This window comes from Calidris pugnax, unplaced genomic scaffold (assembly GCF_001431845.1).
Source record: "Calidris pugnax isolate Ruff unplaced genomic scaffold, ASM143184v1 scaffold341, whole genome shotgun sequence".
NCBI classification, from domain to species: domain Eukaryota; kingdom Metazoa; phylum Chordata; class Aves; order Charadriiformes; family Scolopacidae; genus Calidris; species Calidris pugnax.
The window spans coordinates 1095707-1120837 of NW_015091149.1; the positions used below are offsets into that span (position 1 = coordinate 1095707).

Sequence of the window (25131 nt, forward strand, 5' to 3'; positions counted from 1 at the left end):
CAAAAGACAGAAGGTGAGGGGGATCTGCTGGCTCCCCCCAACCGAGTCCCTGCTATAGGGGATAGAAGCCCCACCACCAATTGGTCAAGGTCAATCTGAAAACAGTTTCTCTTTTCCATCCAAAGCTCCTGCAATGGAAGCACCTTCCAAACCCTTCTGCCTCCCACAGATAAAAAGCTCCCCTTAGTTTCCAGCCCAAGTACACTCAAAACCAGTTCATGTCCTTTCCTTTGTGGACAACTAGATTGTCTTCTATTTTGAATAGTCCCAGTACCTCCTTCCCCGAGAGCAAGCTGATCAGCACCTCCGCCTCCTACCACCTAGCAAAACGGGGCTGAAAAGCTGAATCCTCTCTTCTCTCAAGACAGACCCAGTGATGCCTTATAGATTCCACACATCTATTGCAGTTTAAAATAATCTTTGAGTTATTGAAAATTGCACAAAATCTTTAAATATCACAACTTTGAAATTCCATCATTGCATGTCCATTGCTCTGTGCAAGACACAGGATTATTTCCTGGAAGTGATCCCCCCAGCGTTTGGTGAGAAAAGGAGGAGCATTCTGTCTCCAAGGGTCATTCTATCAAGACTTACCACTAAACACTCTGAAAAGACAGTACCCCCATGAGCTTTCTTTGTAGGGAAGGACCTAAATTCTTAGAGATTTCATTTCTAGAAGTGTGAGTTACTGGCAGTTCTGCAGGTAAAACGAGAGAAGACTCACACACAGGGTGTCTGAGTTCATATTTCCCCAACTGCAAAACTAAAACACAGTAACTAGGTGGTGCTTTCACCACCCGCTTTCAGGACAAAAAATGACTACTAAGAACAAAGGAGGAACTAGTAAAATGAGCCTCACTCACTAATTAGCCAGCAACATACTATCTGCAACAAAATCTAACACACAGCCACCCACCTGAAATTGCAGTGCATGCTCTGTGTGAATCAGCAGGCAAAGACAATACCCACGGGGAGGGCTGTCCCAAGCCCCAGAAGAAATTCCCCTTAGCACATCACTTTCGGCATGAGCACCAAGGCTGGCAAACGTCATGGGAAGCTGGACAGCCTTCCAGGTGACACCCACCCAACACCGTATAAAGAGCCACCGGCGAGGACAGGAGGCTGCACTCTGATCTCCTGTACCAGGCTGTGAGCGGGCTTTGCTTTTGGGGCTGGATTCCTGATTCTTTCAACCATGAGCTGCAGCATCAAGAGAACAACCACCACCTCCTACAGGAGCGGTGGAGGTGGCGGTGGCTGCGGTGGCGGTAGCGGCAGGAGCTCCTCCGTCTCCTGCCGGCGCTACGCCTCCTCGGTGACGGGCGGAGGAAGCTATGGCGGGGGAGCATGTGGCATGGGCTACGCAGGGGGCATGAGCGCTGGCAGCCTTGCTGGTGGCTTTGGTGGAGGCTTTGCTGGTGGCCTGGGAGGAGGCTTTGGTGGTGGCCTGGGAGGAGGCTTTGGTGGTGGTTTTGCAGGAGGCTTTGGTGCTGGGGGAGACTCCCTTCTGAGTGGCAATGAGAAGGTCACCATGCAGAACCTCAATGATCGCCTGGCCACCTACCTGGACAAGGTGCGACGGCTGGAGGAGGAAAATGCTCAGCTGGAGCACCACATCCGGGAGTGGTACAGGAAACAAGCTCCCAGCGTTTCCAAGGACTACACTTCCTACTACCAGACCATCGAACAACTCCAAAATCAGGTAAGAGCACCCCGACTAACGTGGCTCCATCCCCACATGCTGGTACCACTTGTAAGAAAGTCCCCCTTCCCTCTGGGTGGGAGGGAGCTGGGACCACGGGCAGACCCTGCTGAGCTGCACCTCCCAACTGTGGGCTGAGCAAACCCCCACAGCACCCCACAAGCCAAAGGGACGGACTCTGGGGGCACAGTGTGAGACATCAGGGAGTGCTCCACCAGGCCCACACACGCTGGCGCACGGATCTGAAATCCCACCTTCTACAAAGGTGTGTGTGGTTTCCAGTCCTTCCCGCTGCTCCCACCCAGTTCAGCTGGATGGGTGCTGAGCCAGAGCACCTGGACTGTGAGACCTGAACTCCTTGGTCTCTGCACGCTCCTACACACACCAGATAGGAGCTTTTTTTATAATGAGAGGAATTACAGCATCAGGGACAAAGACTTCAGTTCCTTATACACCCAGAGAGCAGAAACCCACAGGTGTTGGGCATCTCCCAGCATAAATGCTCTCCTGTTCTTTCCTCCATCAACGTATTCTTTCATCAAAATATTTGGGGAAGCCAAAATCTTGCACACACCAGTCCTTGTGTCACAGCAGTTCAACAACTGTCTGTGGCCCCTGTGTTACTGCAGGAAAGAGCCACAACAATGTCCCACCAAAACTTTCAGTCTTCTTGTCCTGGGTGTCTTGACCACAAAAAAACTCCCCTCCACCTTCCCCTTTTGCAGATCATTTCTGCCACTGTGGACAATAACAGGCTGCTTCTGGACATTGATAACAGCAAGATGACTGCTGATGACTTCCGAATGAAGTGAGTACCTCTCTTGAACCTTGCATCTTTCATGTCATGAATTTTATGAGATTGATGAACGCAGGTGATGATCCCCTGCCCCAGGTGTTATGACAGAGCCTATGCTTTGTAATGAAATGAATGTGTAATGCCTCTTTCTTTGGTACAGGTATGAGAATGAGCTGGTCATTCGTCAGACTGTGGAGTCTGATATTAATGGCTTGAGAAATCTCCTGGATGATCTCACTCGCACTCGCTCTTCACTGGAATCTGAGCTGGAGTCCCTGAAGGATGAGCTGATTGCTCTCAAGAGAAACCATGAGGAGGTAGGATCCAATGATAAATAGCACGGCCAAGACAGAGTCCTTGAGTCTTCAGGGTTCCCACAGTTACATGTCAAGTCAATTCAGCCTCATGTCACATGAAGGTCACTCCTTTGAACCCCGACACCACTTTGCCCGCTGTCCCCAACACAAGAAATGACCTATACTCTTTGTTCCTCTCTTTGGCCTCTCTGCAGGAAATGAGGCAGCTCCAGTCTCAAACTGGTGGTGATGTGAGTGTGGAGGTCAATGCTGCCCCTGGCGAAGACCTGACAAAGACCCTGAACGACCTGAGAAACGAATATGAGCAGATCATTGAGAAGAACCGCAGAGAGGTGGAGCAGTGGTACGGAGTCAAGGTACGTCCCAAGGCACAAAGCAGAGCCTTCTCCTCCTCTCGGAAGACCCAGACACCCTGGGACAGGGCACACAAAGCCTTGGACTAAAAAGAGGGGGCTGCTCATGGGCACCTCGCTGGCCCGGCTGGGGAATGGGCAGGGAAGAGCTGCTGGGGAAAGACTGCAGGGCAGAGGGGCAGCAGGCCAGGCCTGGTCTACAAAGTGGGGTGGAACGGCAGGGTCTACACAGCAGTGACCAGGCTGTCCTCGAAGAGGACATGGTGACAGGGCAAGGCTCCCTGGCTGCCTTCGTTTGCTCTCAGCAAATCTGCTCCCTGAGGGTGTTTCCTCACTCAGAAAGCGTGTTTTGGGGTTTGCCTCCTGCAGATTGAAGAAGTCAATCGACAGGTCACTTCCAGCAGCCAGGACATCCAGACCAGCAGCCACCAGCTCACCGAGCTGCGACGCGAGACGCAGAACCTGGAGATCGAACTGCAGGCGCAGCTCAGCACGGTACGTGGGGCAGGATCACGGGGGCCCTTCCCTCCCCGGAACGGGCAGGGACGGGCAGAGCTCTGGTCCTAAACTCCTGCACTTCTTCTTCTAGAAATCCTCTCTGGAAAACTCCTTGGCAGAAACCGAATCTCGCTATGGCTTCCTGCTGCAACAAATCCAAGCGCAGGTGAACTCCGTGGAGGAGGAGCTGGCCAATATCCGCTGTGAGATGGAGAGTCAGAACCAGGAGTACAAGATGCTCCTGGGCATCAAGACCCGCCTGGAGCAGGAGATCGCTCAGTACCGGGCTCTGCTGCAGGAGGGACAGCAAGACATTGTGTACGTATTCTCTTTGCACTAAGGGGATAAAATCTATCACAATCATTTCCCTATCGGGACTCTCAGAAGACAGAGTAGAATGTTTTATCAGTCTGTAGTTGAAATCTAAATACAATTGATTTTGTCACAGCACTTGCATTGAAATGTGTATATCGTAAACTTATTAAGGACATCAAACTCAGATGGAAACACAGGGCATACAGTTAGTGATATGTTTTCATTTAATCAGTGCCTCTTGGTCTGTTTGTGCGGAGGGAATTCCATGAGAGGAATCACTTTGTAAAACCAATCTGAAATATATCGCTCTCTGCCAGCAGAGGAGCCAGCACAGCGGGGCTGTGGGAGGAGAATCGTACTTCCACAGTCTTTTGTCATTTCTGCTGCTACAGCTTTCTAGGAAAATATAGCTGAAAGGAATGAAGAGAAAAATATAAAGAAATATTTGCAAGGTCCAGGAAAAGCCAGGCTGTTACATGCACTGCACATTGTGTTACAGTATGTCTCTCTATGAATGTATTAATAATTCCCCTCATTCAAACTCCTTTCCTTGCACAGAACGGCTCAAGGAGCTCTCCAAGGAGGGGGAATGTCCTCCCACTCTTATTCCTCCACTTCCTACTCTCACGGGCAATCTGGTGACAAGACAGGTAAGAAACACCTTCCAAAGCAGTTCCTAATGTATCCTGTCCCCATGGCTTTCAGATTTTGTGTTTCGTCTCTTTTCCTGTGAATACTGTCCCTTTTGTTGTGGCTTCCACACTTGCAATTGCAATGGGGATTAAACCATTCACAGTCAGATCCCTTCATTCCAAGGTGTCTCAGCTTCGGTGACAGACCCAGGCTGAGCTCCTCTCCCAGGCTGAGCTCCTCTCCCAAGCTTTTGCTGACATGGATGGACGTTTAAATAATGGCTCCATGGAAATGTCAGTGCTGCAGGAGACTCCTCATTTCCCTCTCAGAGTAATGCTTTCCCCTCTTGTTCCACAGGGCAGTCAAGAGTATGTTAAGAAACCCAGCGTGAGCACCGTCCCCCGGCCCAACGCACACGTTGCTCTAGAAACGAAGCCGAGATGACTCATTTCTAGGACTCTCCTAAAATTTTCTGCTGCTTCCTTTTTATATTGTTCTTCATCTGCAGCCACTGTATCTAAAGACACCTCTCTGGGTGCAATTTGTGATCTTTCTGCTGATAGCAACGCCTCTAATAAAACTTAACTTTTCTGCAATGCAAAGAAAACTGTGTGTCCAGCAATCTCCTTGGTCTGTGAGTGTTGTATTGAAAGCTGGGTGGAAAAAGTGAGATACACCTTCACCGAGAAATTAAGGTTGGGTGTATTATGTAATATGGCCCCAAAGAAAATTGTGTGTCCTAACTTAATCAGATGATGCCTGGATAAAATATTGGAGATGAATGAATACTTTCACATTAAACTCAAGAGTGACACCTATAGGGAAGAAAAAAGGCTGGGTGAATGGTGTGCATTGCAAGGGATGGGCAAGTACCCGATTTGCCAGCTCAGCAGCTAAACTGAAACAATTAACCTCAACATTTCATGATAATTTTTCCATATCAACCCCATTTTCCTTGGGGTGACTGATGAGAAATCAGTCCCCCACAGGAGCCCTCTCTCCCAGCTTTCAGATGAGGGCTCTGTCTGATCTCCTTCTGTGGAAGCAAAGGATTAGATCAGGAGATGAGGGATGCGTTTACAAAGCAGTTCCCCTTATAACACGAAGTTCAATCATCAGCATTATTCCTCCTGACACGCTGGAAGACGGGGCTCAGGCCTTTTACTGGGTGGCTCAGAATAAGGCAGCGTGTTCTGGTTTCTGCTGGGGCTCTGGAGGGCTGGGAGGAGGGCAGCAGGGGGGGGGCAAGGTCCAATCTCTCCTACTGAAACTGCTCCACTTCACGTCCCACACTTCTGTTATCTGGGCTTGACAGAGAAAGAAAAACTGGTGGTATGTCTCACTCTTTTTAAAGCTCACAAGCCTGTGTTTAGGTGTTTGATTTGCAGAGGGCTGAGAAAGCAGCTGAACAGGGTCTGCCACATACCGGGGGAGTGACTGGCGGCCGCCCCACGGGTGGCTCTCACAAGCCCTCATTGTTCCCTGAACACACAGGCACCACCAACAGTTTTTATTCTGTCCTTGCCCTTTGGTTCAGATACAGATTCAGGTCAGGTAAGATACCACCTTTTTGGATAACCACGTATTATTTAAAAAGGCATCAAATTGTCTACATGTTACAATCCAAAGCCAAATCCTTGGTGCAGCAGAAAAAAGAGATGAGTCAGAGAGACTCTCCCTAGAAACCAAAGAAGGTTTGTAAAGTCAAAGGAAAAATACCTCTCCCTCGAGTCACACCAGGAGCCAAGCTCCTGCACAGAGACTCACGCTCGCCTTATGCTCCGTTTTACTTCTCACAGCAGCCAGTGCTGACTACCTCAAAAAATAAAGGTCTCAACCTCAGTATTAGTCACCTCTAATGGGTTTTGGGATGAAATACCTTATTTGACCAGAGGTTGAACAGAAAGAATGTTTCTGATCCCGGAAAGGAGCCAGTAGTGGGCTTTGCTGGATGGAGGTATTAGGCGGGACTTACCAGAGCATAATTTGCCCATCGTAATATCAAAGCCCATCAAAACAAGATGGAACGAGGTGGAATCGGTCTGCGTTTGTGGTCTCAGGGCAGGGGAGCCCTGTGCTGTGCTCTCTTCTGGCCGGACACAGGTCTGTTCTCCTGGCACGGGTCTGTTCCCCGGGCACGGGTCTGTTCCCCAGACACGGGTCTGTTCCCTGGGCACGGGTCTGTTCTCCTGGCACAGGTCTGTTCCCCAGACACGGGTCTGTTCTCCTGGCACGGGTCTGGTCCCCTGGCACGGGTCTGTTCCCCAGACATGAGTCTGTTCTCTGGGCACGGGTCTGTTCCCTGGGCACAGGTCTGTTCTCCTGGCACAGGTCTGTTCCCCAGACACGGGTCTGTTCTCCTGGCACGGGTCTGGTCCCCTGGCACGGGTCTGTTCCCCAGACATGAGTCTGTTCTCTGGGCACGGGTCTGTTCCCTGGGCACAGGTCTGTTCTCCTGGCACAGGTCTGTTCCCCAGACACATGTCTGTTCCCCAGACACGGGTCTGTTCCCCAGACATGGGTCTGTTCCCCTGGCACAGTTCTGGTCCCCGGGCTCAGCACCCAGCACAGCCCTGTCCCTCTCTGCCTCTCGGCCCGGCCTGGCACAGTTCTGTTCCCCGGGCTCAGCACCCAGCACAGCCCTGTCCCTCTCTGCCTCTCGGCCCGGCTGTCCCTGGAGCTGTGGGTGCAGCCTTTGGGCTCGCACAGCATCCTCTAGTGGCAAATTCGGAAAAGATACGGTAGGATTTGTGACAGAAATTGGTCAAAGCAGTCTCAAAATTCAATGCAAGCCTCAGACTCAGGAAACAGTTAGGCCAAGGAAAGAACAGCTTAAATAATAATAAAATAGAGACGTTTTTCACCAGAGTAACACTGTGATACCAGACGGGGTAATAAACCAAATCAACAGACAGGTACTGAAAAGATTAGAAATTAATTCATTACAAAGGACAGGGAAGAGAAAGAGAGGAACTATTTCTTTCACATAATTCCTGAAGGTTTTGAGGTCATTCCATACAAAATCAGCAAATTCAGATTCAGTCCAAACCTCCTGGACTGTCCTTGCATGCATTTCATTGGTGTTGAGGTTGTTTTGTCTCTGTTTTGGCAGCAGCAACAGCAGCTGCCGCTCACCAGGGAGCCTGGTAGTGCCAAGGGAAGAGGAGAAGGATCTTCCTAAGGATGAGGTTGAGTGAAACGGTGCCATGTTGAGGAACCAGACCTGCAGGGGGGACTGTGGAGACACCGACGCTGCGGCCGGTGACTCTTCCCAGCGGCACCCAAAGGGGCTGTGCCTTGTCATCTTTGGGTGTGTTTGAATTTCTTCATTCTGGAAGGTAATCATCTCCACCTGCATAACCTAACGACTTCAGGAGGTCAGACAAAGATGAGGGTGTGTGGGGGGGAAGTAGCTGGAGAGAGAGAAGAATCCAGAACAAGAAGCAGAAATTAGTGGCCTGAATTCTCAGTGGGGCTTGGTGCTGGCTGAGGACTGGCATGGGTCTGCAGGGACCAGGACTGGGACTGGGACAGGGACAGGGACAGGTCCAGCTGCCCAATGCTGCCACGACTTATGGCTTTGGGCTTGCTCCCCAAAGTCTCCTGCTCCCTTGTCCCCCCCCCTGCATCCGGCCTCGTGCCAGGGGGACATCCCTCCGGCCCCTCTGTACTGCAGAAAGAGAACCTGGGCTTTGCTGGGCTCCAGTAACAAATCAGACAAAAGGAAGCTACTTCTGTGATACTTCCCACCTTTCCCAGCCCACCATAACCCTGAAAAATAGCAGCAGTGAAGTTAAGCAAGTACAAAAATCCCTGCAGGAAAATCCCATATTTCTGTTAAGTTGCCTGTAGCACACAACATTTTGGAAGGGTAATCTCAACAAACTTTGGAATTTCTTCAAATACTTTCACACCAGGACAGGCATTAGGGGGCCAACGCTCTCTGATGGTTGATACAGTGAAGATGCAAACAGCAGTGAAGTTAAGCAAGTACTAAAATCCCTGTAGGAAAATCCTTTCTTTCTGCACTCCAGGCAACATATTTCTGTTAAGTTCCCTGTAGCACATAACATTTTGGAGGGGTAATCCCAACAAACTTTGGAATTTCTTCAAATACTTTCCCACCAGGACAGGCATTAGGGGCACACTCTCTCTGATGGTTGATACAGTGAAGATGCAATTTCAGGAGCACCAGAGTTGACTTTCGTAACTCTTTTAGTACTGCCTGGAGAGAAGGTTATGTGTGCTGCAATTACTCCTAATAACCCACTACTTAGGAGCCCACGCTCGGCGAGGCCGTGCAAAGGCTGGCTGGAGGGAGCACTTTCCCTGGGCTCCTGCACCAACTCGCCCCAGCAGCTGGAGCTCTGTGCCATCAGAGGCTCCCACAGCCTCAGCCACCAACATTTTCTTACAACACCTCTAATCTGAGCTCAATTCTCTCCCGCAACCCCATGTCAGTCTGTCAAAAATTAATGGCGGTACCAAAAAGTTCAGAGCAATTTCACACACGCAAAGATTTTAAACAAACGCTGACGACTCCTTTCTGTTGAAAATGCTGCTCATCTTGTCACCAGAATCTTACAGTTTTTATCAGTTATTAAGGGCGGATCCATTAGAAAAGAGTGAAAAGGCACTCGGCAGTGTTTTCAGTTCAGCTTGATGTGGGGGTTGTGCGCTGCCCAAAATAGCTAAACAGTCAGCACAGACCTTAGTGTTTCATTGAAAGAAGATTTAAAGCTGAATACAAGTGTCAGAGGCTGGTGGAAAACCATGGTTCTCAGCTACAGTCAACAGCCAGGACTGCTCAGGAAGGTAACCTACCTGATACACACAAACACTGTGAAATTTGCCAATAAACCACTATTTTGAAAATGGAGCAAACTGTTAGAGAAATTAGAAATGAAATACCCTTTTCCTTTCCTAAAGGTACACAGTGATCCTGGGCAGCCAGAGCCAGGGCTGCAGAAGGTGTTTCCTGGAGCTGATAGTTGCCATGAGAACACGCTGTTCTCAAAACACCCCACACCAGTGCCCACAGGGCTGTCCCTCCGAGAGCAACAGCTTCATTTTCTCCCTGAGTCTGACAGAGATCTGGAGACTCTCAGAATTTATCTCAAGCAAAAAACAATATGAAACCCAACCGTCGGACCAGGAAAGCCCAAACCCAGTTGACAGGATCCATCAGCAGGGTACAAAGAGAGCTCTTTGTTTTCTAATTTGATAAAGAACACGAGATTAATGCTTGCACAGTAAAACCTCTACCCTTACTGGAAGCCATGGCTTGTCACTACGATCAGAATATATTCTTGTAAAACTAGCAAAAGAAATAATAACATGTAAGTATGTAAATATAAATATATAAACATATGCATGTAAATATATGAGTGTATAAATAGCACAAATGCAAATAAGGTCTCCAAATGTTTTACAGACGTGAACAGAATAAAGTAGCCCATCTCTCTGTGCTTTGAAACCCATCTCCTCTGTTCCTACCGGGAATGGGGGGGGATTGAGTAGGAATTTTCCATGTGGCCTATGGGAAAATGCCCTCTGAAGGGCCCTGGGGCCTCCTCCTGCAGATGAATCACTGCAGCCCACAGTGACCTGGCAAACCTTCCCCGCGCACCCTCTCCCTCCGGAGCCTGGCACAGGATAAGGCTCTTGGCTTTTGGCAGTGCCTCAAAGTTGCTTATTGCTGCTGCCTGCAGCAACCTGACTTTTGGAAGGCATCCTGTCGGCAGTTAGACGTTTGATTCTTAATAATAGTTTCCAGCCCCATCATACCTTGCTGAGATTTACCAGCCAGATAACAGGTTAAAGGAAGTGTAAAAATATCTCCAGTGACTTGTCTTTCACTCATCAGGGCTTGGTGTCTGAACTGATCCGTTCTTCCCACACAATTTTTAACCATGCTACAAGAAAATCTATTTTATTTTCCAATCTTGGGTACTTTACTCCCTGACGAGCCTTATCATTATAGTTCTGGACTGATAGAGAAGTCAAGAGTTCTAGGGAAACAGAGTCAATAACGAGGTACTTCCAAAAGTACCCTCCACATCCAGTTTCAAGTATTTGCTGAGTGTTTACACTGCTGCCAGTTATTTAAGTGCTTGAGTTTATGATCTTTCATCTATTTTCCTCATACTAGCCTATTCAAATATCACACAATGACGAACTTTGAGAAATTAAATTCTATGTCCCGACATCACTGAAGAAGCCTGTAGCTGGACAGGAATCCGTGTCTTTCAAGTTCATCTCAAATCATTGAATCATCGTTTCTTTTCTGCCATGAAAGAACTAGACCCCTGGATAAAAATGAGTTGTTCTGCATCTACTCCCGTAATTTCTTTTAAAACTGAACCCTTACATGAGCTTATTTCTCATCTCCTTCAATGCAGAAATGGGGGCAGCCACGTCCATTTGTTGCCACCAAATCCCATTCCTTCTACGTTGGAAAAGCAGTAATTTTGTGAAAGTGAGGGGGGAGCAGCGCTGTGCTGGGATCTCCCCCTCGCAGTGGGACCAGCTGGGAGTGCATGTGCTGGGACCTGCCTCTCCTGCACGGAAACATTCTTGTCTCTCAATCTGCTGGCACATTCAGTAAGTATGTGTCAATGCAAGGTTTGTGAGAATAAAAAAAGAAAGATTAATGATGGGATATAGAGGCAAGAAAGCTAAGAATTGTCTCTTGGGCAGCTATTCAACAGGCATTTCAGAACCAGATCGGCTCCTGTTGTCATTGGTTCCTCCCACAAGGAAGTTTAAAGAAAAAATAGAAAATTTTGTGCTTGACTTAAAGAGCTTCTAATGTTTCACGCCTGTGACCTTCAATTGGAGAGGAAAACACACCAAGTTGTGATTTCAAAGGGCATATGTGATTTTCAAAGGGCATATGTCATGATCAGTAGAGTGGGGTGGCCAAGGTTTTAATGAGCAAGAGAAGAAGTGAAGACCGAAAATTGTGGTGCAAAAGAGTCAAGAAGCACATTTTCACTGCTTGAGGTGAAGACTGAAAATGTGGTACAAAAGAGTCAAGAAGCACATTTTCACTGCTGGAAGCAGAAGTAGGAAGGAAGACTTATCAAAAGGGACAAACCCTCAAAGGTTTGCAAGGTAAATTCAGAAAAATAACCTGACGTTCCTCATTTGTCCATAGAAGCATCTGTGGAATTGCAGACACCAATGATGTAAGTTAAAATGTTCACAGAGTTCACTTAATTGCAACTGCATTAACAATCCCTGGAGCAAACACAGCAGGGTGTGAAAAGAGTGAGGTACGTGTCGGTGGCACTCAGGGGCAGAAAACAATGGTTTACAGGACCATTAATAAAAATACTATGAAACAATCTGAACAATTTTACAAAGCAGCAGTGACCAGTAAAGCAGAGCAGGTACAGGTGAAGCAGAACAAGGTCCCAGGCAGGAGCTCGGGCGCTTTTCCACGTCTCCTGGACGACTTCACTTTAACAAACGTGTCTCCCTCACCCTCAGATAAGCTGCAGATAAAGGAAATTCCCTTTGCTGACCATTCCTTGCATTTGCTTTAGGGAAAAGCTGACCCTACAATAAATGAAGTTTATTGTGGTGGGAGTAGAAAAGAGCTATGCAGAGTGATAAAAGCACATTCTTTCTTGAGCAAATACCTGGGCACACTAAAGGCTTTTCCGAGCATTTAAGTACATGTTATCACCTGAGGGGAGTCCCAACAAAACCAAACTCATGCAGCCATTGAGGTAAAAGAGAGATGCAAAGGTAAAAGCAAATCCAAACCTTTCTGGAAACTTAGAATGCAGTTTTAATAGAAATGCTGCAGGAGGGACTGGTTTGCTACTAGAAGCTTATGATATATTCAGTGGTATAAATCAGAGTAAATAGTTACTTCATTTGACAGTGTTTCCCAAGCTTTTCCTCTCCTGACACTTTCAGACATGCTCCCGAGCTGCCACGAGGAGCTGCAGCTCGTTCTTGGGGCAAACCCAACCTGCTGCCACTGCATTATCAATATTCTTACAGTGTAACAGATGACGTTTGCTGCTTTTACTCCAGGGGGTTCAGAGGGAATGCAGAGGCTTTCCAGACCCCAATTTTCATGAACTGCATCATAAAATATTATGCAGCATCATAAATGTGTGCTTTATTTTGCAAAACCCCAAAATACACTGCTTTTGAGGACGTGACATGGGAGTCCAGGGGATGACAAAGGGGTACCCAGAGGGAAGGATGTTCCTTGCAGCCAGAGAGCTTTTGAGGACCTGACATGGGACTCCAGGGGATGACAAAGGGGTACTCAGAGGGAAGGATGTTCCTTGCAGCCAGAGACAAATCAGAATACGCTGGTATTTGCTCTCCTTTAAGCTTCTTGCATTTCTGATCTTGCATTTCTTGCTTCTTGCATTTCTGATCAGTGAAGAAAAGCACATTGATTTGTTCTTTATGCTCAAACTATGGACTTTAAGAACTGTTCTTCTGTAGCTTTCTTTTTCTCTGCTGGCAGCCTGTCACTCCCTGTGCTCGGTTCCCCTATTGATAGGGCCTGGAGCAGTAACCGGCCAGGCAGGTTTCTCCTGCCCAGACCTGAATGGGACATTTCAGGTGTGGGGAAGGAATGACCAGCGTCCCTGGCAGCCAGCAGTGTCCTCCCTGTCTCTGAAGGGCTGTGCAGTTTTACTGGGCCAACTGGGGAGCTGTGTGTGCGCAGCATAGAATCAGAGAATCATAGAATCATTGAGGTTGGAAGAGACCCTTGGGATCATCGAGTCCAACCATCTCCCCTACTCTACAAAGTCCTCCCCTACACCATGTCCCTCAGCACTGCATCTAAACGGCCCTTAAACACAGCCAGGGATGGGGACTCCACCCCCTCCCTGGGCAGCCTGTTCCAATGCCCGACCACTCTTTGGGTGAAAAATTCCTTCCTAATGTTCAATCTAAACCTCCCCTGTTGGAGCTTGAAGCCGTTCCCTCTCGTTCTGTCACTAATTACCTGTGAGAAGAGACCAGCACCAACCTCTCTACAGTGTCCTTTCAAGTAGTTGTAGAGAATGATGAGGTCTCCCCTCAGCCTCCTCTTCCTCACACTAAACAGTCCCAGCTCCTTCAGCCGCTCTTCATATGATTTGTCTTCCAGGCCCTTCACCAGTTTCGTTGCCCTCCTCTGCACTCGCTCCAGCACCTCGAGATCTCTCTTGGATTGAGGTGCCCAAAACTGGACACAACACTCGAGGTGTGGCCTCCCCAGTGCTGAGTACAGGGGCACAATCACCTCCCTACTTCTGCTGGTCACACTATTTCTAATACAAGCCAGGATGCCGTCTACAGACAGCAAAGAACTCAGCGGTGCTGCCCCTGGGCTACAGCATCCCGGGCAGGGAGGGCACGTACCCACCTGGTGTGTATGAAGTGATACCTTCTGTGCCTGACTCACTGCAGAATCCCTCTTTCTGATCCAGTCCCATCCCCAGACACGGCCCAACGGGGCTGGTAATGCGGGTGTCCTGGCCAGCTCCCAGCTTGTGTGTTTGTTCTTTCACCCTCCCCGTATTTGCCCTGCAGTTTGACATTTCCTTCTGCTCACAGCAAGTACAGCACTAATCCGTGGTCTAAATTACCCAACGCATTTTTATGGGTATAGAAAGACTAGACAGGCCCTCACACAGAGCACACGGTTCATTTAGCTTATCTGAAATTGTTGATGTTGGTTTTAGAGAAATTTCTGATTGAAACATCCCAGAGTGCATCTTGTGCTCCGCAGGTTCAGCTCAGTGGAAGCCCTTGTGGGTGGCAGAACTTCTGCCCAGGCCTGGTTGCCCCCAAAGGCTGCCAAGGTTGGGAGGGCAGCTTCATCCCCCCCCGTCTTTGAAACAGCTCTGCTGGGGAGTCCCGGGGTTTGGAGGGAGCGAGGGGCAAGGGGAAGGAAGAGAATGGAGAAATAAGATGTGAGTACCCATGGGTATGTGAGGGATGCTCACGGAGGAGCTTGAGGCAACATTGCTTTTGAAAATGCATCTTGGATAACAGAGGACTTAACAGAAATAACATTTTCATGAATCTCAGAGCCCAGAAGAGTGAGTGACTGTTTCCAGTGTTTACTCCCCTCCTTCAGAAGCACCAAAAGGACTAAATGTACAACCAGGCACTTGGTCCTGTTGTTGCTTCACTCCCCAGGTGCTCAGGGCAGTTTCATGCTTCTCTGTGCTACAAATGCAGCTACTGTTCCTTGAAAAGGTTTCTCGTTTCTTTAGAAAACCAGACTCTTTCAGACAAGGCACGTTTGGTCATACCCTCTCTTCTGCTGTCAGTCCCAAAGGAACTGGGAGCAAAGAAAGAAGCGGTGAAAGTGATACTTCTGAAAGAAGAATTTTTTTTCATGGGAAATAAGGAAAACAGAGGGGTGGGAACCTGTTGTGTCCAGCTCCACACACACCGTTCACCATTTGGGCTCCTTTCAAGCTCTGCTATCAGTCTACCAGTTACTACCTTAGTGACTATTATTAAAATTCTCTCCCGAGATGACATGAAGAAAGTCATCGTGTGACTTGGCTGCAGCAGGGCCGTGTGCTCCCAGCCCTTTGTTTCCACACAGGGAACTATAACTGGGATTGTGAGGGCTCCCCTTGGCAGGGTGAAACCTCCTCTGAATCCCACCTTTTGCTTCAGGAGACAGCGGTCGGGGGGGAGGGAAGGAGGGAAGGAAGAATACTTTCTCCTGTGCGTGAAGGTGTTTGGGGCAGAAACACAGCCCGTTTCACAGCAACTGACCAATAAGAGGAATCGCTGTGTTGGCAGAAGGCTTAGGGCTGATAAATTCCATGGGTCTCAGATAACACATTCTGGAGACAACTCCCATTGTCAGAGGCATAAAAGAGCTGGGCTGGGGGAATGAAACACACTCTCACCCGGGGAGCACACACCGTGGGAGCTGGGCTAAGGTTCTTGGCACTCCTTACCATGGCCACTTACAGCTTCAGGCAAACGGCCTCCTCAGTGGTGGGGGGACCCGGGGGCTCCTCCCTCCATTTCGGTGGGGGCTACCTGAGGGCTCCGAGCATCCACGGGGGCTCTGGTGGCAGGGGGGTGTCAGTCTCTTCTGCCAGATTCGTCTCTTCTGGCCTGGGCTGCGGCCTGGGGGGGGGATATGGAGGCAGCTTCAGCAGCAGCTTCAGTGGTGGTTATGGAGGTGGTTTGGGGAGCGGCGACGGCCTCCTCTCGGGCAATGAGAAGGCAACGATGCAAAGCCTGAACGAACGCCTCGCCTCCTACCTGGAGAAAGTGCGCGCGCTGGAAGAGGCAAACTCTGACCTTGAAACCAAAATCCGAGACTGGTATCAAAAACAAGGGCCAAGCCCAGCTCGGGACTACAGTCCTTACTACAAGACTATTGAAGACCTTCGAGAAAAGGTAAGTGTTCATATTTAATTAAAAATCATCTCAAATGGGCACTTAAGAAGGAAGCTTGAACACCCAGAGACGCTTCCCTAGGAAAGCACCCAGAAGGCATCGCGGGTTGTGGAAAGGAGGGGAGGATGAGATGAATATCTAAGGATAGGGCAGGCTAGATACATAACTTATCAGTATGGAATTATCTACTTTTTCAAATGTTAGCGAAGAGACTGTACAAAACAATACGTCTGAGATGCCTTAGAACTTAATTCACTGATAATGTTTGCTTTAATTGGTTAAGTACAACTTTCTAAATGGGAAGATAGCAGCTCGAGATTTCATCACCAGACAGTGATTCCTCTTTCACATTTCTCTTACTTAAGTTGGAACTGATAGCAGAGTGCTGAGGCATTTGGCTTATGGAAAAAGGAAGTAGCAGACATGAAGTAATCAATCCCATCTATAAATGCAGGATTTGCCCCAATAGCCCATGGGTACCTGATAACAGATTACTCTGGGATGATACACACCCCGGATAACAGAGGTAGCAGCTGATTAAACTATGTAAATAAATGAAAGAAAACTTGAGGTTTCATTTTCACGGTTCAGCTTGGAGTTCATGACCGCTCCCACACAGTTCACTTTCCCCTTGCTCCAACCCATTCACATTCTCTATTCATTTCAAACACTGAGCTCCAGTAAAGGCCATTTGATATTCTCCTTTTAGGATTCTCTTCCCTCCTGTCTTTTACTCCCCTTAGGGGAGAGATAACGTTGCTCCAACTGTTTTTGTGGATGACCTTTTGAGTTTTAAAAGTGGCAGGCAAGAGACATGCTTTCTAGGTAAAAATTAACAGGCATTACTTCTAAATAAACAAAATTTCCTTTAGGGGTTTTCATGACGCATGAAAAGAATCAATAAACACTATCCTGGATATTCTAGGAAGGTCTGTACAAATGCAGTAGGTTATGTTTACAAAAAACAAACACATCATTTATTTTAAAATCATCCAGCCCTTGTACCCCCTTCCCCCTAAGAACAAATTCTGGCAGGAGGGCTCTGCAGATTTAGGAAATACAAATGTGTCAAGATCTGTACAAATGCAGTATGTTATGTTTACGAAACACAAACACATGATTTATTTTAAAATCATTCAGCCCTTGTACCCACTTCCCCCCGAGAACAAATTCTGGCAGGAGGGCTCTGCAGACTTTGCTTCCTTTGCATCTCCAGGAAACAGGTTTCTTGCCTCAGTCCTAAAACACCACCTCCCCCCAGCTCACCAAAGCCCTCCCCTCCGAGACAGCACTGAGTTTCCTCTCACTGTGGGTCTCCCCCCTAAAAGCCTCTCCACATGCCAGGCAAGAGGAGAAGGACCTGTCCATAACGGGCAGTCACGGCAAAAGCACGGTGACATATTTGCTATAGATCACTGGTACTTTCCTACTGAGACCAAATAAAATACACTTTTATTTGGTGTAGCTACAGATGAAATAGAATCTGAACTCTTTTAATCTTCAGATCAGGAAAGAAGATAACTTTTGTTTCAGCCTCAGCCATGAACTCTCATTGTTTGTAGATCCTCGAGGCCACTATCGACAACTCGAAGATCGTCTTGCAGATCGACAATGCCAGGCTGGCTGCTGATGACTTCAAAACCAAGTGAGTAATTCCTGAAAGGAGAAAGGTCTCTGGAGCAGGCAAAAACCCTTGTTGAGCCAAAGGGCAGTGGCTGTGAATGAAGAAGGGAATGGCTATAAATCTCTGCCTGAACACGAGTTTGATCCTGTCACTGCAGTTGAGCCCCTTATGTATTTGCTGAAAGCCCCTTCTGCGCCACTGAAAACTTTATAGCATGTAAACAGGTGGAGAAAAGTTTAATGCTGGACATTTGCTATGTCATAATTCCTATAAAACCATATACTTTCATAGCACATGATGTGTTTGACGGTGGGCTGGCTTGATCAGCTACACTGAATAGTTTTGGGTTGGTTTTTTAAGGTTTGAGACGGAGCAGGCTCTGCGCATGAGCGTGGAGGCCGACACCACCGGCCTGCGCAGGGTCCTGGACGAGCTCACCCTGGCCAGGACCGACCTGGAGCTGCAGATCGAAGGCTTGAAGGAGGAGCTGGCTTATCTGAAGAAAAACCATGAAGAGGTAAAAAATCATGTTCGAAAGTGGCATTGGAAAAACTGTGTGGGAACATGGAGTCTCTCAGCATCGCCCTGAGCTCTCCAACAGGGAAGAAAGATTTCTGTAGACTGGGAAACTAAAGACACCCCCTGCAAGTATTTAAGGGGCGTTGGTCAGACCTTAGCCCTGGGAGAAAGAACAGAAGGTTCATAATGTTTTCAGTTTATGACTGTACCCTCTTTTGTCTTCCTCTGCCACAGGAAATGAGTGCCCTGGGAGGGCAAGTAGCCGGCCAAGTCAGTGTTGAGCTGGACTCTGCTCCAGGCATTGACCTCACCAAGATCCTGGCTGAAATGAGAGACCAATACGAACACATGGCTGAGAAGAACAGGAAGGATGCTGAGGCCTGGTTCCACAGCAAGGTGGGAAAAACTCCACACTATATAAATACTAACCAAACAAAAAAAAAATCCATGAAAGAAACAAAATTATTAAACCACAGAGAAAAGTGCTGTGAAAGCCGTATGAGCTCTACTTAGAGGTCCCACATTTCTCACGTAGTTTTCCCTGTTTCAGACTGAAGAGCTGAACCGTGAAGTAGCCGTCAATTCTGAGCAACTGCAGAGCAGCAAGTCCGAAGTCACTGACCTGAGACGCACCTTACAAGGGCTGGAGATAGAACTTCAGTCCCAGCTCAGCATGGTACGGTGAAATTTGCCCTGAAATGGGTAGATATTCCCCTCCCTGCAAGGTGTTCTGCATCCAGCAGTGACCTGTCTGTGGTTCCCCCCTCTGCTCGCAGAGAGCCGCGCTGGAGGGCACCCTGGCAGACACGGAGGCACGTTTCAGTGCCCAACTGGCCCAGATGCAGGGCCTGATCAGCAGCCTCGAGGCACAGCTGGCTGAGCTCCGAGCCGACATGGAGCGCCAGAACAGCGAATACAAGACCCTCATGGATATCAAGAGTCGACTGGAGCAAGAGATCTCCACTTACCGACAGCTCCTGGAGGGCCAGGAGTCCCAGTGAGTAACTGCTCCCTCCAGAAAACCTTGTTGCTGAGCCTCAGAGAGTCTGACCGTGCCATTTCCCACAGCATCACAGCAAACACAACTTCTGATGCTCCATGGGTTCTAAGATTTTTAACAAATCTAGAAAGCTAGAAATGTTACAAATCCCACGTACGTTATGTGAGCACCTCAAAGAGTTTCTAAACAAAAAGGCAAACTCAGCAGCAGTACAAGAGATGAAATGCAACCAGCAGTCAGCGATAACTAATCTTTAGCTGGTTGGCATTAAGAAACCCAGTGCAGTTAGTAAGGTTTTATAGCATAAAAGGATTAACACCAAATTCCCATAAACTTCCTGTTACCAGCTAAATAGCTCTCACCTGGTAGGACTCAGTGTAGAAGAGAATACCCAGAAGAGAAGGGAAGGCAGACAAGCTGTTTGCAGAGGGGCCATAAGGGGACCTCCCAGATGGGAGTATTTCACAAAATTCAACAATTCCCTCTCCTGAGCTGAGAGGGAGAGGAGGAGGGGACCGTCTCTTCCCTCACCGGACACACAATGCACCTGGTAGAGGATTTGTTCTCATACATCCTCATCTCACACAGCATTTGATGTGATACCTCTCCTTTCAACTGTTATCTCTTTGTTCTACAGGATATTTGGATCCCTCTCTGGAACCACCGGTAAGAATTCTTTCTCTTCAGGAAACCTTTAGGAGTCAAAGAAGTTTTATTTTCTAAAAGGAAATTCACACACATGATGGGAGCTGTGTCTGTTGTAGAGCCTGGGCTGCTGCCCTGGGTTGTGTTGCTAATAAGCAACAAATGGTGACTCTGGCTAGATTTTAACAAATTTCAGTCATTAAAAGATGTTAAAATCAGAAAAAATCCCAGACTACGCTACAGTAAAGGCTAAGTAAAGCACAAAACGCTTAATCATTCCCCCAAATGATACAAGCCATTCAAGGCTGGCCAGCTCAGGGGAACTGTATGTACATGCAAGAAAAACTTGCCTTGAGCTTTTAAAGGTCAGCTGTCTTGTAAAAGTGAGGTATGATTCAAATCAATGCTATGAAGAAGAAAACTTGTGAGAGAAGAGAGCGAGGGACGAGAGATAAGCCCAGCTCAGTGCCCACTGCAGAGTGGTCTCGTGTGTGTTACGCTTCAGTAACTGCTGTTCTTTCTCCCCACACTATTGCAGACAAAAGAGAGAAGCTGACAGATGGAAAATAGCGCTGAGAGTCCTCCGAACATCACCTTCACAGCCAGAAAATGCAGACAACACACAGGAACTGAAAGATGAATCACTCTAAACTGCTGGAAATTACTCTCTTAAAGCACAGAAAATTCTTGGCCATACAAAGTTTAGGTAGATTAATCCTTTTAGGGGTAATTAATTTGCAAATTAGCTTAGTTTTTCAATTATTTCTAGTTCTTTTATGTACTGAATTGCTGTATCTACTCTAATAAAGATGATCTTCTGCTTGCAATCTTGACTTCTTTTCATTTGTTACTGAAGTCTGGCTTTAAGGCAGGGAACAGCCAGCCTCCCCGAGAGGTTAATGCTGGCAGCGTCTGGGGGTGGCTCGAGCTCCATCTCCCACTGCTCCCACCTTCTCTGGCTGCAGGAGCTCTGAATGTGGGGGCAAGAGCATCCTCAGCCCTCAGAGCGGGGAACGCAGGTGACTCAGGTTTCTAACTCCAGCTGAGCACTCTGGAGAGCAGGAGCACTGAGATGTTACGGGATTCTGGGAACGAGTGAGAGCAGGGAGATGTTTTGTGAGGGCACAACATGGAGCTGCTAAAATGGCTTGGAAATACCTCCTGCAGAAACAAAGGGGAGTGAGAAACACTGGTGAGATTGCTTCACTCGCTCTCCCAGACCATACAGAGATAACGAACCTTTAGCACCAATTTCAGCCACCTTCATTCTCATGCCATTGAAACGACGTTATCCTAGCTGAAATCCTAAACGTGATCACTTTTAGTTGGGTACCCCAAAGGTGTGGGACCTCCCGGATCGAGGCTGGGCAATCCTCTTCCATTCAAGAGGCGCTGGTGCTCACCTTGGGCTCGGCAGTGACTCAGGAGAGCTGTCACCAGCAGCCCTCACCTACTGACACACACAATCCCAGCTGAACCTCTGGGAATCCAGCCCGGCAGCGCGCTGGTGCCTGCCTTGGGCTCAGCAGTGACTCAGGAGAGCTGTCACCAGCAGCCCTCACCTACTGACACACACAATCCCAGCTGAACCTCTGGGAATCCAGCCCGGCAGCGTTGGGCAGTGCCTTCACTCTGACGGGGAAAGACTCTGACAGGAAAGACAAACAGTCACGGAAAGTAAGAATCAGCAAAGAGACACAGAGAAGAGCACAGGATGGGAAGAACAGAGGGACTAAGGTGCTCGACAGGATGGATGGGAAGAACAGAGGGACTAAGGTGCTCTGGTGGAAACAAGTTCAGATTGGAAAGGGAGCAGTGGCCTGGAAAGCCCTGGTGTGTGGGAGATGGAAGGGGGTCTTCAGCCCCTGGTCTGTTAGATGCTGTCTGCTTGGGGGAGAAGGAGGAGGAGAAAGCTCTTGTGCATGAAATGCTTCAGCACAGGCTGTTCCCCAGCGCTGACACACTGACGTTCTCATAAAGGCTTTGTACCAGATTTATTCCCTACAACAGTTAGGCTTGGAATCCCTCCAGGCGAAAGAAACAAACAACTCCAGGTCTGGTTTTTAACCTTAACAAATCCCATTCCCTGAGAGCGAGCTCCTGTGACAAAACCAGTCCCAGGGATGGGATTACTGGTGCAGGTTTCTTGTGCTGGGGAGCTGCAAATGGGAGTCTGACAAGAAATACTCGTGCTCCAAGAATGCAAACTAGAAGTTCTAAGAACACTTTGCAAATGTGTATTTTGACCATTTTTTCTTTTCAAAGACTGAATTAAATGCATGTTTACAAAAGAAGTGGTTTAAAAGGAAAACAGTTTAAAAGTCTTTAAGAGGTTAAAAGTTCCAAGAATGGAATGAAACCAGGCTAAAGAAACCAGGGGCATCAGAGACTTCAAATGGCTAGAATTCTTGCTTTTATAGCCTAATTTGAATTTGAGTTTATAACTTACCGATATTTGTAGGGTAATGAAGGATTTCTGGTGAAATGTCAAATATAAAATCACTCAGAGAGTATAATTTTAGAGTTTGGTTCAGAAGTGTTTTCTACAGGTATGTCATGTCTGAGTGATGGTTTTATCAGCAAAGAGTGAGATGAAAAACAAGCTGCTTCTTGAATGGAACTCTCTGTCCTCCCGAGAGGAGAGGCTGAAGTGTGTCAACTGCATTAATCCCGTAACAGAAGTAATAATAGAGTTTGCACAGCACAGACATGTCAGGGAATGTCTTCCAGGAAAGCTCTGGGGAAGTGTGACAAAGCCTGAGGTTCTGCAGCACCAGGACAGTGCTGAGAACCCCCAAACTTCCCAGTGCTTCACTGAGCACCTTCCCTGGGATTCTCCTGCTGACAATTTCTAGTAAAATATTAGGAGCTATTTAGAAGCAGTTGTTTAATATGGAAAAGCAAATAATTAAGATGAAGGCAGGGACAAGCCCCAGGTCAGCAAAGGCTGCACTGGGTGTTCACAAGCTTTTGGTCACGGCAACACACCTTCAGGATCTGAGTTGGCTGGTTTAACAGAAAATGGAAAAAGCCTCAGAATGTCCACCCTTACGGTATTCTGAATTATGTTATAGGACATAATCTGTCTTGGCTGCTTGATTTATTTTTATTTTTCCAATTGGTAAGTATTCTACGGGAAAGGAACAGCTTTGTATCTGCTGCCTGGTCGTTACAAGTGTTGATCTGATAACAGTCTGGAGTAACACACTGAGCACCTGAAAAAACAGCAAAAGTATATTTCACCAACGAGCTCCCAGAGATGTTAGAAACACAGAGTGAAAGGAGACTGAATGAAAAATCCCCAAACTTTCCTGCTAAAGTTTATGGTGTTTTCTACAAGTGTTTTTTTTTGTTTTAAATGGAATTTGATCTTGCTTTTTGTGGGCTCACTCGGAGTTAAACAGACGCTGGCAGCACACACACCTCAGCAGATTGACATTACAGGGGTCTTTAAGAAAGTTCTTTATCTTTAGGAGAGTTTGTTTAAACTTGTTTCCTGAGATACTAACTCTGGGAGACACGCAGGTTTGGCAAGCAGTGCACAGCATTAATCTGCCTGAAGCAGAACCACGGCACAGGGCCAGGGTCAGCTCCAAACAAGTTTCCAGAGCTGGAAAACGCCGTCTGTGACAATCCCCTGGAGAGTGAGGGGACATTCTCCAAACAGGCTGCTCAGCCGTGTATCACAACTAGAGTATTGGTGGTTTTTTCATCCCAAGTACCCAGCTGAGTAAAAAGGCTGCCCATTTCCCTGAGGCTGCATTGAAGTTTCAGTTGTAAATGTCAGAAAACCCCTCAGTTTATTCCAACAACTGCTCGGAGCCTCGGTCTGTCTGCAGTCACCCAGCCTGAATTCTAAGGTCATTTTCTGTCAATAGCAACTGCCAAAAACTGTGCTAAAAACACCACTCTCTTTATCATGTTGTTAGCAAACATAGCATTTTTCTTCTTTGATAGCAACTGTCAAAACCAACACTCTCCTTATCACGTTGTTAGCAAACATAGCATTTTTCTTCTTTATTTCAAAGTGTTATTTCGAAATAATTCCGGTGGTTCTGAACTAGAGACCCAAGAAAGTTCCTCCCAAGTTCACTGTGTCCCTGCTTTTCTCCCTGCTCTCAGCCCCCAGTTCCTAAGCCAGGACGTGCCCCCGTGCCCCGTTATTGCTGTCCCATTCCCCTTTGTCAGGGGCACCTCGGGGCTCTCCCCTGCAGAACGTCCCCCCAGTGTGCAGGGAACGGGGGTCTCCCTTCAAACGCCCCACTCTCCACACCCCCCTTATCCCAGCGACACACCCCAGCAGAGTAAACAAGCAGTTAATACTCCCTTAGAAATCTCCCAAATCTGGTTTCCCATCATTACGCTGTATTGGAGAGAGCTGTGTTACTGAATTACTGCCTTTTGAAATTCACTTACAAATCATTAGATTTGAAAGACAGTGGTGTTTCAGCCTCCCACTTTAAATGAGAGATTGAGATGACTCTTCTTAGTGCTTCTCAGGTCTTATTTTCAATAATTACTTCATTTCATAGTGCATATTGGCATTAAACACATCAGTTGCTATCTGAACTGTTTCATCTTAAAAATGGAACTTAAAAGTTACATTTTCCAAAAGAAACAGGAACTTAGTCCTCCCACATTTCTTCTTTTAATTGAATTATTCCAATCTTGTATTATCTTTCTTTACTATTTCACAAGCACCAGTAAATTAGCTGTGCCCGCTCCTCCTTGTACATTGATGGTTGCTACGTGCTCCTCATGCAATGCCATGATGATACACTTTTTGTACTGAAAATTCAGACCCTAAAATCTATATATTAGTTCCAAGCAAAGAATGGGAATAAGGACATATCAAATTCAATTACGAATTTTAAATGGGAAAAAATATGGATAGAAAAGAAGAAATAATGGTGAGATGATTGCACATTTTTCAATGAAAGGAGAATTTTACTTAAACTTCATTTGTAGAAAAAGTTGATATTCTTAAAATCCCCTGGTGATTGCTGCAAATGGGTAAGTGGGTGCGGTTGAACTCACTTTGTTTTTCCATTCTTAAATGTCAGAGAAGTAAACTCCAAGTTTCAGAACTATAGCCTGAAGAAAAAACACTCATCTGAATCATCCCTTTTGTTTAATTAGAAAAGAAAACCCCAGCCCTAGCCCCTGAGATGCAGAGCCAGCTCCCTTTGTGAGGAATGTCATCATGATTGGCCTCACCTCTAGGGAGGAGGATTTTTGGAGGGAGGGCTGCAGGTTGGGTTTGTCTCCTGCCACCCTGTCTTGAGGATATAAAAGAAGCACCAGGGCAGTGAAGGCACACGCTTTCCTC

At 47.4% G+C, this 25131-nt stretch overlaps 2 protein-coding genes across 2 annotated transcripts; both read left to right on the plus strand.

The window, feature by feature from the left end:
- Nucleotides 1-1026: 1026 nt before the first annotated feature.
- Nucleotides 1027-5221, plus strand: LOC106898078 (keratin, type I cytoskeletal 16-like). Its single transcript, XM_014959156.1, has 8 exons — nt 1027-1702; nt 2428-2510; nt 2659-2815; nt 3010-3171; nt 3538-3663; nt 3758-3984; nt 4540-4631; nt 4972-5221. The coding sequence occupies exons 1-8, from the start codon at nt 1196-1198 to the stop codon at nt 4989-4991; spliced, it is 1374 nt and encodes a 457-aa protein (XP_014814642.1). The 5' UTR covers nt 1027-1195; the 3' UTR covers nt 4992-5221.
- Nucleotides 5222-15434: 10213 nt separating this feature from the next.
- On the plus strand, nt 15435-20629 carry LOC106898063 (keratin, type I cytoskeletal 19). The gene is made up of 8 exons (XM_014959133.1): nt 15435-16014; nt 17577-17659; nt 17999-18155; nt 18392-18553; nt 18708-18833; nt 18934-19154; nt 19795-19823; nt 20341-20629. Exons 1-8 carry the CDS (start codon nt 15496-15498, stop codon nt 20370-20372), a joined length of 1329 nt encoding a protein of 442 aa, XP_014814619.1. The 5' UTR covers nt 15435-15495; the 3' UTR covers nt 20373-20629.
- The last annotated feature ends 4502 nt before the right edge of the window (nt 20630-25131 follow it).

Excerpts from the sequence above, each read along its gene's own strand:
- LOC106898063 (XM_014959133.1), top strand. The coding sequence starts at position 15,496 with ATGAAACACACTCTCACCCGGGGAGCACACACCGTGGGAGCTGGGCTA. Across the intron at positions 18,834-18,933 it reads TTCAGTCCCAGCTCAGCATG|AGAGCCGCGCTGGAGGGCAC; the intron begins GTACGGTGAAAT and ends CTCTGCTCGCAG. Across the intron at positions 19,155-19,794 it reads CTGGAGGGCCAGGAGTCCCA|GATATTTGGATCCCTCTCTG; the intron begins GTGAGTAACTGC and ends TTTGTTCTACAG.
- LOC106898078 (XM_014959156.1), top strand. The coding sequence starts at position 1,196 with ATGAGCTGCAGCATCAAGAGAACAACCACCACCTCCTACAGGAGCGGT. Across the intron at positions 3,985-4,539 it reads GAGGGACAGCAAGACATTGT|AACGGCTCAAGGAGCTCTCC; the intron begins GTACGTATTCTC and ends TTCCTTGCACAG. Across the intron at positions 4,632-4,971 it reads GCAATCTGGTGACAAGACAG|GGCAGTCAAGAGTATGTTAA; the intron begins GTAAGAAACACC and ends CTTGTTCCACAG.